The sequence below is a fragment of the Equus przewalskii genome, chromosome 16 (assembly GCF_037783145.1).
Source record: "Equus przewalskii isolate Varuska chromosome 16, EquPr2, whole genome shotgun sequence".
In the NCBI taxonomy this organism is placed as follows: Eukaryota; Metazoa; Chordata; class Mammalia; order Perissodactyla; family Equidae; genus Equus; species Equus przewalskii.
Window position 1 is genome coordinate 27,918,631 of NC_091846.1, and position 13,355 is coordinate 27,931,985.

Here is a 13,355-nt window from a genome sequence, read left to right on the forward strand (position 1 = left end):
GTAACCCTAATATTTGGCTTTGCATTAAAGTCCAAAAGAGACTGGGCAAACAGCCCTTCAAGTCACTTATGTCAGCACTCAGAGGCACCTGAATAAGTAGCTAGAACCCAGTGTCCAATTAAAAATATTCTAAACTTCTCTTATTCTCGAAAACCATGGAAGCAGCACTGAGACCATTCGGTGTGTCTTCCATCACAGCAGCTCCTCTCACGTGCCTCTGCTTTTAGTTCAGAACGGACTAGTTCACAAGGGATTACAGAACAAAAACCAAGGCCGGGCATCTCATAAGTTTATTGGAGAATTCTTAGTTGGAGAGGAAAGATCACAGACGTCAACAATGGATAAAAGATAAAAGAACAATTAATTGCAAATTATTACAAAAGTAATTTCTGAAATGTTTATTTGGAGTCACTGCTAAAACAAAATTTTAGTGCATCATGAAGCTCATATTTTGGTAAATGAACATATTAAATTACTGAAAAGCAAAAAAAATTACTGTTACACAAGATCTTAATGTAGTGATTCAGCACAGTCAAATAAACAGCTACAATTATGCAAAGCTGCTTCTGCTGTATATCTGGAACATTAAACAAAAATGTGAATTACTTTTAACACTGCACAAGTAACCAAAGGTAGCAAATCCAGCAATATTAAAACCTGATATTAAATAGTATTCGAACATTACAACAAAAACAAAACAATGAACTTACAGAACTACAATTCTACCTATGTGAAAGGAATGTACACGGTGGTAAAAAAAATAAATAAATAAAGTGACAAGAGTGACTAACACTGCCTCTGCATTTTTAGAGCAGGAACACAGTGAGTAAATGTGTGCAGGGTCTTTTGCTAAAAATGAGGAAAAAATGCATTTCACTTTACAATTTTATAATTCCCACTGAAGCTCAAATTCTCTTGTGCTAGTGACCCGTGGACAGGGTTTTAAATGCAAAGTATTTTCCCTACACCTTGAGTATGGATGCACTATTTTTTAAAACAACTGTGGAAAGTCTCCCTTAAAAAATGTAGAATTTAAAGCAATATATTGATGGGAAATTGATAATATTAATTGTGGAAGAATAATATTAGATAAATAATTAACTAAGAAGACATCTGAGTTTGGACTCTGATGATGAGTCAAGGTTAAACTCTGCATTTGGGGAACATGCACTGATAAAGTCACGTGGGTAACCTATCGCTCATTTTACACATGGTGCATTTAAAAGTAATTAAATTCTCCTACTGGCAACATAAAACCCTTACTTAAGCAAAATGAAAGTATTATGAATTGAATTAATTCACATCAAATACGTGAAAGGGTAAGTGGAACATTTTCCAAAGTATAAAGATGTTATCACATATATTCACTGACTGTATACTCTCAAAAGTTTTATTATTCCATAAATTGTATCAAACCATCCAATAGATATTGTAATTTTCTTCCATGATTTATAAATGAATCACTCCTTTTGTATAAATCAGGAAATATTTTCAAAATCAACATTAATACTACTCAAAATATAAATCTAATTTAAACTTGGCTTGAGAGAAGAATATGAAAGAACTGCCATATTTCAGTCTGAAATAATGTTCTAAAAACTCCCTATCAGAGGCCTCATTCACTTTCTTTCCACAGATCCTTTGATGGTTCAGAAATTGGTAAACAGAGAATTCAACTCAACGCACATCACAACTTTAACAGTTCCGAATAAGACATGAGATTTTATAAGGGACAAAATGTACAGAATGGTAATATTACAATGTTATAATATAAATACGTCAAGTAGATTTGTAATAAAATAAGACAGAGTTGTCCTCAACACACAGAGTTGTTCTGAAGATTGAGCAACCAAACATATATAGAATGTCTTTGGAAAAATCACAAAGTGCCTTTAAAGAACATAAGTTTAGACCGTACTTGATTAAAAGATGCTGCTCTACAATCAAATGTTTTCTTTCTACATAAGGAAGCTTAACTCACGCTTCTTTTCACATCTGCCAATACTTAATATTTTTCTCTACGCCCCTGCACTGAACTGATACAAGCGTGGAGTTCCATTATGATTATGACTATGCGTGCTAATACTTAATGGCTGGTCTGTCATTAGGTAGTGGGCTAAATAAGGGAACTCTGAATCCAGCACAGCTCCAGAAAAACGCAAGAGAAACAAGGATATGAGGAAAATCTTACCTCAAAATGATTATTACCATAAAAGAAAGAAACATAAATATTTTCAAGCACAGAAAATTTTACAAAACTAATATATTGTCACTTTAATTTAAAAGAAATTCAGAAGTCAGTTTTGCTGTTAATCAAACCCGTACATACAGCAGAGTTACTAAACACAACTTAAGAGTTATATACTTGTAAAAATTCAAACTAAACTTAATAATCAATCAATCCACATTACAATCAACAACCTGGTTCCCAACATGTAAAAGCTCAGTCCAGTGCTGCTGCATCTCAAGTTCCGAGAAGCTAAAGACAGAAGCAATGCTGGTTATACACATTTCCTGCATTTCTCTACCTTAAACAATATTTGAAGAAACTTTAGGAAAACTTATTTTTAAGGCTTGCTCTATTTCTTTATCTTAAATTGAGAAAAACCAAAACTTATAATGTAGCCTCAAAATATTTAAATAGCTTTTGGCATTTTTCTTAAAAGGAAAATTTGACTCTTTCGTTATAAAATACTTTTCTCTACCATAATTATTAATTCAAATTAATGTAAGTGCTCTTATTCCTTGCCCCCTGGCAGGTACTATGTCTTCTATACTTTGTGCAGCTTCTAGAACAGTCAGTCAGTCCTCATGAAAAAACAAAATGTAATGGAGGAAAACCAAACCCCCAAAGATTTACTCTAGATCACAAAATCTGCTAATAAAGAACCAAAAATGCACACATACACCCTCACGTATGAAACCAAGACACAAGCCTGGTCCACCAGTCAAGTCAACTTGTGGTTTCTAAAGACAAAGTTGTAGGAAATGTAGAGCCCAGAAAAATCATGTCAGAGGACTTTACAAAATAGTGCAGATGCACTTTATCAGGGGTGGGGGAGGGATCCCATTTTTTTCTAGAAAAAGCTTATCCTTGCTAAAGAGGAGAGGTTTTCCAAAAATACAACAATGAAAATCATTATTGGGCTTCTCTAAATGCATTTCCATATTAACAATAGTTTTTAAAATTTCAGCATATTTTGCACCTTTATTTTCATTTATAGGATAAGTCAGGGACCCAAAATAGTCAAAAAGAAATAAAAATTCTTACTGCACAATCTTTACAGACATTTTATTTTAAAGCACCTTTTTGGTGTTAACAGTGGGTTTCTAACCAAGAAAACAGTAAAATAAAAGAGGGCACAAACGACTAGCAAGGCTAAAGCACTCCTTTACACACACACTTGCACGCACACGTGCACACACACATATATTCACTTTCATGTCAAAACGATTGGCAACATTAGCAAATAATGTCTTTTGACAAAAGGCTGGGGTAACTATCATTTTGGTATTTACAGAAACCTAAAATACTAATATTTCTAAGAAATTAAATAGCTTGGGGGATTCAAAAAGCTACCAATAGCTGAGCTATGCAAATAAAATTGACTTTTAAAAATAGGACAAAAACTCTATCAGAAAAAAAAATTAGCCTCAATGTTATTTTTTGATGTCAGATTAGTTATTAATAGGATAATATTTGTTTTCAAAGGAGAAAAATTCTAACTCTCCATCCCTGGAACCTATCCTCAGCCACCTCAGTGCAGTTTCTAGCAGCACAATTTGGATGCAAAAAGAATGTCATCAGTCAACGTCCCTGAAAATCTTATGTTTAGACCTTCCTTCACGTACGTGTTCTTAGGGTCTTAACATACTACACACGTGTATAGAAGAATAAGTGAAGATAATATTCAACAGAGAATACAAAAGTATGAACTATATACACTGTGTGATGACACAATGCACTTAAAAAGCTGTAATTTACTTTCCTCCCAATTCACCTAAAATGTTAATATTCCCTATTCAAATTTTACCCTACGCATCTTTATCTGTTTCTTCCTCTCCCAAAACAAATAATAAAATATACTGGTTTGGAGTTTGTTCTATGCGTTTTCCAAGAGCCAGTCAAACAGCGGTTCGCACCCCTCCTCACTGGAACTCTTCTCCATCGCTTCATAGTATTTAAGCACAGCCTGCAGGAGGTCTCCCACCTTCCACCCTTTTTCTTGTAACCGTTTTGAAAGCTAAGAAGAAAGACAGACATGTCAGACATCAACCAAAAACTATTTTATAACAGTAAAGTTTTCAGTTTTAACATCAGATAAAACTAAGAATCCTGCTGTTTGCAGTAAAATATTGTTTTCCAGTTTTAACATGGCCTTCTCCCCAAACCGCCACCCCTTTACACAAATTAGACATTTTTCCTTCCTGCCCTTTATAAATATGTCTCCTCCACGAAATGACATTTTGGGATTGCTGGAGACAGAACTCCACAAACCTCACCCAGTGGACAGTCTTGTGTGGGAGTACAGAGGGCACATTTCTACAGGAAACTCTTAAGTTAACTAAATACATCTGCCACACCCTCAATTAGGAACATAAAATAATAAGACAACGTCAAGCTTAATAAAAGGATGTGGATTTTCCTTCCACAACATATAGTGTGGTTTTTTTTCTGGAATACACACTCTAGCCTCAACGGAAACATGGCTTTCTAAGTTAAGAAATGTTAACGTTTCAACAAAAAACAACCAAAAGAGTAAATAAATATTGTGGCAATCATTTCGCAATATATACAAATATCAAATCATCATGTTCTACACCTGAAACTAATAAAATGTATTATGTCAATTATATTTAAATTTAAAAAAGCAAATAAATACAGGTTTATCATCTCCAATCAGAACATTTTCATTCATTTTTTTTCTATTTAGTTCTGTAAAAACTACTTTAAATTTTTGTAATAGAAATATGCTTAACCTTTTTAAACATAGCTTTATTAAGATACTAATTCACATATCATCCAATTCACCCATTCAAAGTGTACTAGTCAATGGTTTTTAGTATATTCACTGAGTTGAATGCAACCATCACCACAACCAACACTGGAACACTTTTATCACACCGAAAGGAAAGCCCCACCTATTAGTCATCACTCCCCATTTCTTCCAACCCCCTCAACTCTAGGCAATCACTAATCTAATTTCAGTCTCCATAGATTCACCTATTTTGGCAATTTCATAAAATGGAATCATAAAACATATGGTCTTTTGTGACCAGCTTCTCTCACTTAGCATAACCATTTCAAGGTTCCCCCACGGGGCAGCATGGATTTGCAGTCACGTGTTCTTTAACGATGGGGATACGTTCTGAGAAACGTATCGTCAGGCAATTCCGTCATTGTGCGAACGACACAGAGTGCACTTACACAAACCTAGATAATATAGCCTACTACACACCTAGGCTCTATGGTACTAATATACAGTGCTAATCTTATCAGACTACCATCACTGACCGAAACGTCATTATGCAACACATGACTATACTACATTCTTTTTCACTGACAGATAATATTCCACTGCATAGATATACCACATTTCATTTATCCATTCATCAGTTAATGGACATTCAGGATGTCTCCACTTTTGGCCTACTTTTAGCTTGTTATGAATAATGTTGCCAGGGACCTACGTTTTCACTCCTCTTGGGTATATACTTAGGAGTGGAATTGCTGGGTTATATGATAAAGCTACGCTTAACTTTTTTGAGAAACTGCTAGAATATTTTCTTAGGTTACACGCAGACGAGATTCCTTACCCAAGTGCCATCATGCTCAGCTCTGCCTAACGCTTTCCTTAGCCGTCAACTTATCCAAGACTAAACAACTTGAAAACGTTTGCCTCCCTGAGGTCAGTTCTAACACTTTCCCTACCCATTCTCTCTCCCTCACAATTCATTTCCTGAGCATCTCTGTCTTACTTCCTCCTTCCGCCTAAAAACAGAAACCTAAACTGAAAAAATCCAAAAAGTCTAAGTGAAACAAATACAAAAAATTATTTTTACGTAGTATCTTTTTCATGTACTTTTTTCAACAGTATCTTTGTAAACTATGAACCAGGAATCAAGATTAACTGGACTGCTCCTTTTTTGTTATTGTTGATTAATTTACCTTGGTTATTCATTAGACTATTCTATACCCTATAATAAGATTAAACCAAAGTTCTGGTAAGGAAAATTCTGGGACAAAAAACTTAAGACTGTAAACTGAAAATCTTGACTAACAAGGTGCTTGGAACACAGTAAGTTCTCAATAAAAATATCCTATTCATGCATCAGATCTGAATGTTTTATTATTAGAACTCTATTTAATACTCAAAGTAGCCCACTGTCCCTTATTGGATGTTTAAACTTTCACTGGCTTTTGATTATGCTAGCTTCTCATACTAATGAAACTGGATTAACAGGGAAAGAGATACACTAATTGCTAGGCCCAATTATGAATCAATTAAATACAAAGAATAACTCAGTCCTTCCACATGAACACGTGAAATGTTTATTAATGGCACCTAACTTTGAGAACCTAGGATGTACCAGGTACTAGATTAAGCATTTTTTTTACAGTAATATATTTAATCCTCACAAACCTCTGTAAGGTAAAGTCTATACTCATCTCCATAGTACAGATAAGGAAACTGAGACTGGTGAACTTGCCCCAGGTTACACTGCTACAGAGTGGCAGAGTTGATATCGGAACCCAACTATTAGACTCTTGCCTAAGCATTTACCCATTCTGCTATCACCAGACATCTTATTAGGTCAACCACGTGACACAGAACATCATATACTGTTAATTGTATCCTCACACCCACTCTATAAGGCAGGTACTTACTTGTATAAACTCCCTCTGTGCAGAGTCATGAAAATAAAGTTCTGCAACTTCAGCCTCAGAGGCAATGAGCCACTGAAGAATAATCCTTAGCTGGGGGTCTACTGTGCACGGCTCCATGTCAATATTTGTAATTAGCAGAGTCTTTCCATCTTGCTCAAAACCTAATATTTAAATTTAAACAATACGAAGTGAAACATCAACTCAACTCTCAATACTCTGGTTTCCAAGGATATATAAATATATTCCATTTCTTAAGATTCCAATGAACACTGGAAAAAAATCCATCTTTTCTTACCTACACCGTAACATCAACTAAAACATTTCCTTGAAAGGGCAAAATAACACTAAAACAAAGGAATAACTTTGATCATCTACTGATGGCACAGAAGCAAAACTTGAGGCAGTGAATTCAAGTACTATAAATGCTACAATTTGTGTCAAAATATGACCCATAGGTAAAGGGAGACAAAATAAAACCATAAAGCTACAATTATAACCAAAATACAAATGAAACACACAAATAAAAACCCCAAATAAATACATTAAAGGGACTTTAAGACAGCTTTCTGAACTAAGAGAAACAGCAGCAGCAGCAAACACTTGTACAGCACATACCACATTATTTAAGCCTTGTTCTAAGCTCTTTAGATATACACACTCCTTTAATACTCACAACCACCCTGTGAGGTAGGAACTACCATCACCTCTATTTTACAAGTGAGGGATCTGGGGCAGAGAGAGATCCAGAGTCTTACAGCAGGTAAGTGGCTGAGCCAGGATATGAACCAGGCAGTCTGGCTCCATGCTCTTAATCATTTCATTCTTTAGGCAAAATAGGAAAAAAAGGTCATATGCAACCACTTACATCTCAAAAGCCAGACATGGGAATTTTCTGGTACACTCCTATTATAGATAAAATGTTGCTCTCAAGTCTCTTTCTTTCTTTTTAAATTAAAATTATGTTTTCAACATAAAGGAGAATCCCTGTTGACTGTAAAACTCATGACCTGTGGACGAATATCATGTGTTGAACACTCCTACTTAACGACAGCCGAGCAAAGCAGTGCTGAGACACGGGCCCTCCCACATGAGAGGTGAGCAGCAGGGCATGCTGGCAGACACCATGCCCATTTGTGCCAGGAATGAAAACTTGGTGAATGTCCCTGATTCTTCTTTATAGTTTGTGGGGCATTCTAGACCACTATTAATCATTTTTAGGATTTATACTGGCCCCTAACTTTTCATTTAAAAAGTTGGTCCACATTATTCCCTTAAACATCTTTTCTTTTCCTTCCTCTGTCCTTACTGACTCTCAATCAAAAATGGGTCTGGTGTCGTCCTATGATACCAGACACGCTCTCTGGGTCATTCTATAAATCCTGCAGAGGTCATGGGGTTGGACACTAAGTCATCTCAAGGCTTCTTGGTACTACTGGCTTTCTCATTTTAGGGCTCCTGGTTGCCTGGCCTCAGAGAGAGCTCTCTCTTTAGAGAGGGTACCAAACTAGTGAAAAGGGATGGGAATGACATCCTCCAACTACAAACAACAACAAAAAAATGAGGTTTGCTGCCTTAGGATTTCCATAATTTTGGATCTTTCTATAAAACCACATCAATCTATCTCCTAATTTACCAATTTCTAATTTAACAAATTTGAGGGGCCCGCCCGGTGGCACAGCGGTTACGTGCACACGTTCCGCTTTGGCAGCCTGGGGTCCACTGGTTCGGATCCTGGGTGCAGACACGGCACCGTTCATCAAGCCATGCTGTGGTAGGTGTCCCACATATGAAAAAAAGTAGAGGAAGATGGGCACGGATGTTAGCTCAGGGCTAGTCTTCCTCAGTAAAAAGAGGAGGATTGGCAGATGTTAGCTCAGGGTTGATCTTCCTCAAAAAAAGAAAAACAACAAATTTGAAAGTTGGCTGTAGTTTTCTACATAATGAGAGATGACTATAATCTCAAAAGCTGAGTAGTGACATATATCTATATATAATTAATCTCCTGACTTCTACCTACTCACGAAATCCTGAACAACCTGGTTAATGCCAAAAGTAAAATTTTTTTAAATGAATTTCATAGTTATATTAACTTATATCTTCTTTTCTCTTAACCATTCCTCAGTAAAGTTAGTTAAGTAATAATTAGTTCATTAGAGAAAATACTCACCACCTGCATTTATACCATGTAGAGCCTTTGGGACAACTTTGGTCACAGGTATTACTTGGGAAAAAGTACACAACTTCTCTAGACAAAGTCAACACTTTCTTAGTCAACAAAAATACAGCAAATAACTACCTAGCCCATGCACGACTCTAAAACTACTGCCCTAACCCTACTTTATATCTGATAAGAAAAACTTACCTCTAGAGGCCCTACTTAGCAGAGGCACTTAGAACTAAAAAATAAGAATAATCTTAAGTCTGAGGATTTTAGTTCAAAAATTGGTACATGACTTCCCTAAACAAGGAAAGTACAGTTGGCCATAAAACTGGAAACTCAGGTGTTACAAAGTACATTTTAAGAAATGTGTTTTGGCAATCTTCTGAGTTTGCCCACTTCTAAAATAATGATTGAAAAAAAAATCACTCGTTCAAAAAACAAATATCTCAAACAGAATGAACATTTTGTGTGCCACTCTACAGAAGACATTATTGGAATTTTCATAATTAAGGAAAAATAAGATTTTTGGAAAAAAATTTAACCATCATCTAAATACAATGAAAACAGCTTCAACCTGAAAAGCTTCCAGAATCACTTTGACATTCTAATATGTTTGAATTAAGGATTACAAATTATGGTCCAAAACTCTGTGGCCAATGGTACCTAATATTTACATATTTGGAATTATGTTCATCAAAGGAAGAATTGAAAATTTTCTTCAAATATGTGTACGTGTGAGTGTAGGACTGAAGTTGAGGGAAAGGAGAATTTATTTTAAAATATCTTTTTATTTTTACTTACTGATTTTTGTAGGATTGACATTAAACACTAATTCTAGAAGTTACTGGTTTAGAATAAAAAATGAACATATGGCATAATTATGATAAATTATATCTTATGAGTAAGGATTTTATATTTTGAAAAAGGTAACTATATAGAGAGATTATCATAAACTTCCCTCTCAAATAATTGAATAATTCTTTTAAAGTAGTTCAGTCTCTACATCCACGAGTACTTCATTAGTTTACCAATCAAATAATACAAACTGCTGATAAAGGACCTGACTGGATAAATTAGTTCAAGAATACCCTGATTTGTGATGTAAATACCCTGATTTGTAACAACCTGGAACCTAACTGATGAAAACGCACAAATATAAACATGAAAGACTCTTCTAGGGAAACTTATACAAAAAATACGAAATACTTTGAAAAACAAATTGTCAATTACCTTCTACATCATTCTCATGCTCTTCATCTTCATCATCTGGTCCATCACTTTTCAAATAAAAGAGCAGAAGCAGTTAAAAAAAAAAGCTTTAATTATTAATGGTATTAAAATCAATTCTTAAAATGTGGTAAAGAAGGAATGTTATAACATGATGTATGACATTTAAAAAGGGGAGAGAGGACAATAAAAAAGGAAGCTTTGCTTCTCACACCATTTCATGTTAAAATCTGAATTGTAAATAATGCCTGGATAAGTTATCAATAACCAAGAAGTTCTACCTGAGGAGGATATGTACAGCGCCAACAAATTTCATAACAAAATTTAGTTTAATATAATTTAAAGTTGAAATATTCTACTAATTTGGTTTTAGATAACAAAGTATCTGAATATCATAGAATGCCATGAATAATTATTAATGCTTCTGTTGATGCCATTTATATATTTTTGAACACAGTAAAAAACACATTTTTCCTACACTTTTCTTATATATGAAATAAAACTACATACAAAAACAAAACAAAACAAAACAACAGAAATCCTGTAGGAAGCAAGCTCTTTTTAATGAAATAATAATTGGTAGAATGAAAAATAGCAAGCAGAGCAACACATGCATAAAAGTAACACATTTTGCAATTAGATGTCAGTCGTACCTTAGCATCGTCCAATTTTTTCATTAGATGTAAATTTATCAAGCAGAATCATGTCAAAGTATAGGAGAAAAGCAGGTTGATGTATATTGCCACTGTAACCCAAATTCTTTTAAGAATATGACATCATGCATTAGTGGTGAAAGACTCATCAGTTTTTAAGTTTTTGGACTGGACCAACCTGTCTGATGTTGGAAAGGATAAATTGTCCTCATACAAATCTCCTTCTAAACCAAGACTGCTCCAGCTACTGCTGTTACCATTACTGCCAGAGGAAGAAAAGAACAGAGCTGAACTAGAAAATGAAGAGCAAAGATGACCTTGGGTTTCCTCGGAACAGCTTCTGCCAGTGATGACTGCAGATGTTCGGAAGCTGCCACAGTGGAGTGGAGCATCCATGGAGGTGGAGAGAGACCATCACTGCTACCATAAAAGGCACCTGACAGCTTCAGAGATGTGGGAGTTTTCTTACTTGTCCTCAATGGATCGTGAAAATTATTTTACGTCTGTATTTATTTTACAGATTAAGACAACAGAAGGACTTTTAGGACAGCAAATGAATGCACGAAGTAAGAAGTTTCACGATGAAATTAATGTCTACAGCAAGTCTTGGAATGTAATTTGTAAAAAGCCAATACATTTCAGTTTTGATAAATTTTAAACAGAAAAAAACACAGGCTGACATTCTCCCACAGGTCTTTAGATAGTGCAAACAGTGATGGACTTGGGGGGCTGAGGGGGTATGGGGGGGTGATGGGATGGCAGGCACCAAAACATAGTCCCAAAGAGACCTTTTCTAAGTAATTGGAGAAAAGATGTTTCTGATTTTAAAATACTCTTATGGTGTCAATTACTTTCATTTCATACATTATGCATAATTCAGTAGGCGGCAAATAACATACATTTTCCTCAGATATTGAATAACCAAGGCTTAATCAACATTACACTCGTCTGGTCGGCCAATCACTAATGCCCCACAGGTAACTTCCTACACTACTACCTAATCAAAAGAAGAAAGCAACTACATTCTAAAACTGCAGCAAAGCAACAAAAACAAAAAGTAACTGTTCAGAAACAAAACTAAGTTCAATTTTCAGATTAAAACCTAAACATGCAATTTTTTAAAATTCTAATCATTAAGATAATTAGTAAGCACATTAGTTTGCAGTGATAAGCAGCTATATTTCCCCATATTAGGCTAAGCAATTATAAAAATTAATATTTACACAAACCAAAATTTTGGTTCTAAAAAATGAACATAAAATCATTTTATGTGCATCAGTAAATGTTGACAAGGTTACCAAAAAAGGGGATGATTACTCAAAACTTCTAAATAGTTTTCAAGCAATCTCAAACAATTTATATATCCACACTCACTCTAGCACTATCAAATTGTCACAAACCATAATACATTGGAGAATAAAAGTTAAAACTGAGTGGTATCTTTTCAACGTATGTTTAAACAAATATAGATCTACTATAAAACCTTTAAAAGAACCAGAGTTTTTGCCCATGTAGTCTGCTGTCAAACCAAAAATGAGAAAATAGGAAAATACAGAATGGACAGTTACGAGTCAGAGAAAGAGAACATTAATGATCTCAAACACTGCATTTACTTCTACTAACAGGATGGTTATCTAAAAAAAGGAAAAAATTACAAAATGAAAATTCTTACCCATATCTTACTAATGATTCCTCCATCTAATTAATAATAAAAATCCATTACCTAAGTATTAAGTGAACATGAAAAGAAATAAACAGCTAAAAAATGTAAAGACTAAAAATTGAAATTCTATCCAACCTCATTCCCTCTCCCCTTTTGCCCCTCAAAATAGGTCAGATTTGAAATCAGTTATTCATAAAATGCCACTTCTAACTAAAGTGACCATATAATTTTTCATCTAACCAGGACACTTCTGAAAATGAAAAGTCACCATCAATAATTACCCCAGAACAGCATAAGTAAACCAGGACTGTTCTGAGCAAACCAGGAGGAGTGATCATCCTACATGAACCCAACATAAAACAACTGAATTTCCTTCGTGAACAGTGACCTGCTTCCATCACTTTCTTTTATGTCTTTTCCTATTTCCTATGTCCACAACAGGTATACCTCAAACCAGTGATGGTCAAGGACTAAAATTCTTTATTGTGGCTTTCAGTCACATGAAGACTACTGTCAATTCTGAAACATCATAGAAACTATGCCAAAAATTCTGCAATTTCGGTCCCATCTTACCAAATCTACTACATAACTTGTAAAAAATTCACAAACTGTTGAAATACTTAATAGATTCACATACACAGCCTAGTTTTCTTCTGATCAAATAATTATACATTCCTTCTAAACACTTGTGAAAATCTGAAATTATCATTTCTTTTTTAACTGTTGCCTTCTTCTGAACCTCCTACTTAGAGTGAAAGTGCA

At 34.7% G+C, this 13,355-nt stretch overlaps 1 protein-coding gene across 6 annotated transcripts in view; it reads right to left on the bottom strand.

Moving 5' to 3' along the window:
* Positions 1-272: 272 nt before the first annotated feature.
* The window catches only part of AKAP11 (A-kinase anchoring protein 11), a 49,165-nt gene continuing 36,082 nt past the window's right edge, over positions 273-13,355 (bottom strand). For 5 of the 6 annotated variants that reach the window (XM_008534450.2, XM_070578381.1, XM_070578382.1 and 2 more), the window contains 4 exons: positions 11,109-11,192; positions 10,281-10,327; positions 6,890-7,050; positions 273-4,244 (listed from right to left, as the gene is read on the bottom strand). In XM_008534450.2, coding sequence (XP_008532672.1) covers positions 4,104-4,244; positions 6,890-7,050; positions 10,281-10,327; positions 11,109-11,192 — 433 coding nt within the window. In that variant the 3' untranslated portion in view covers positions 273-4,103. The remainder of the gene's footprint in view (positions 4,245-6,889; positions 7,051-10,280; positions 10,328-11,108; positions 11,193-13,355) is intronic. The other variant, XM_070578385.1, reaches the window with a different exon arrangement.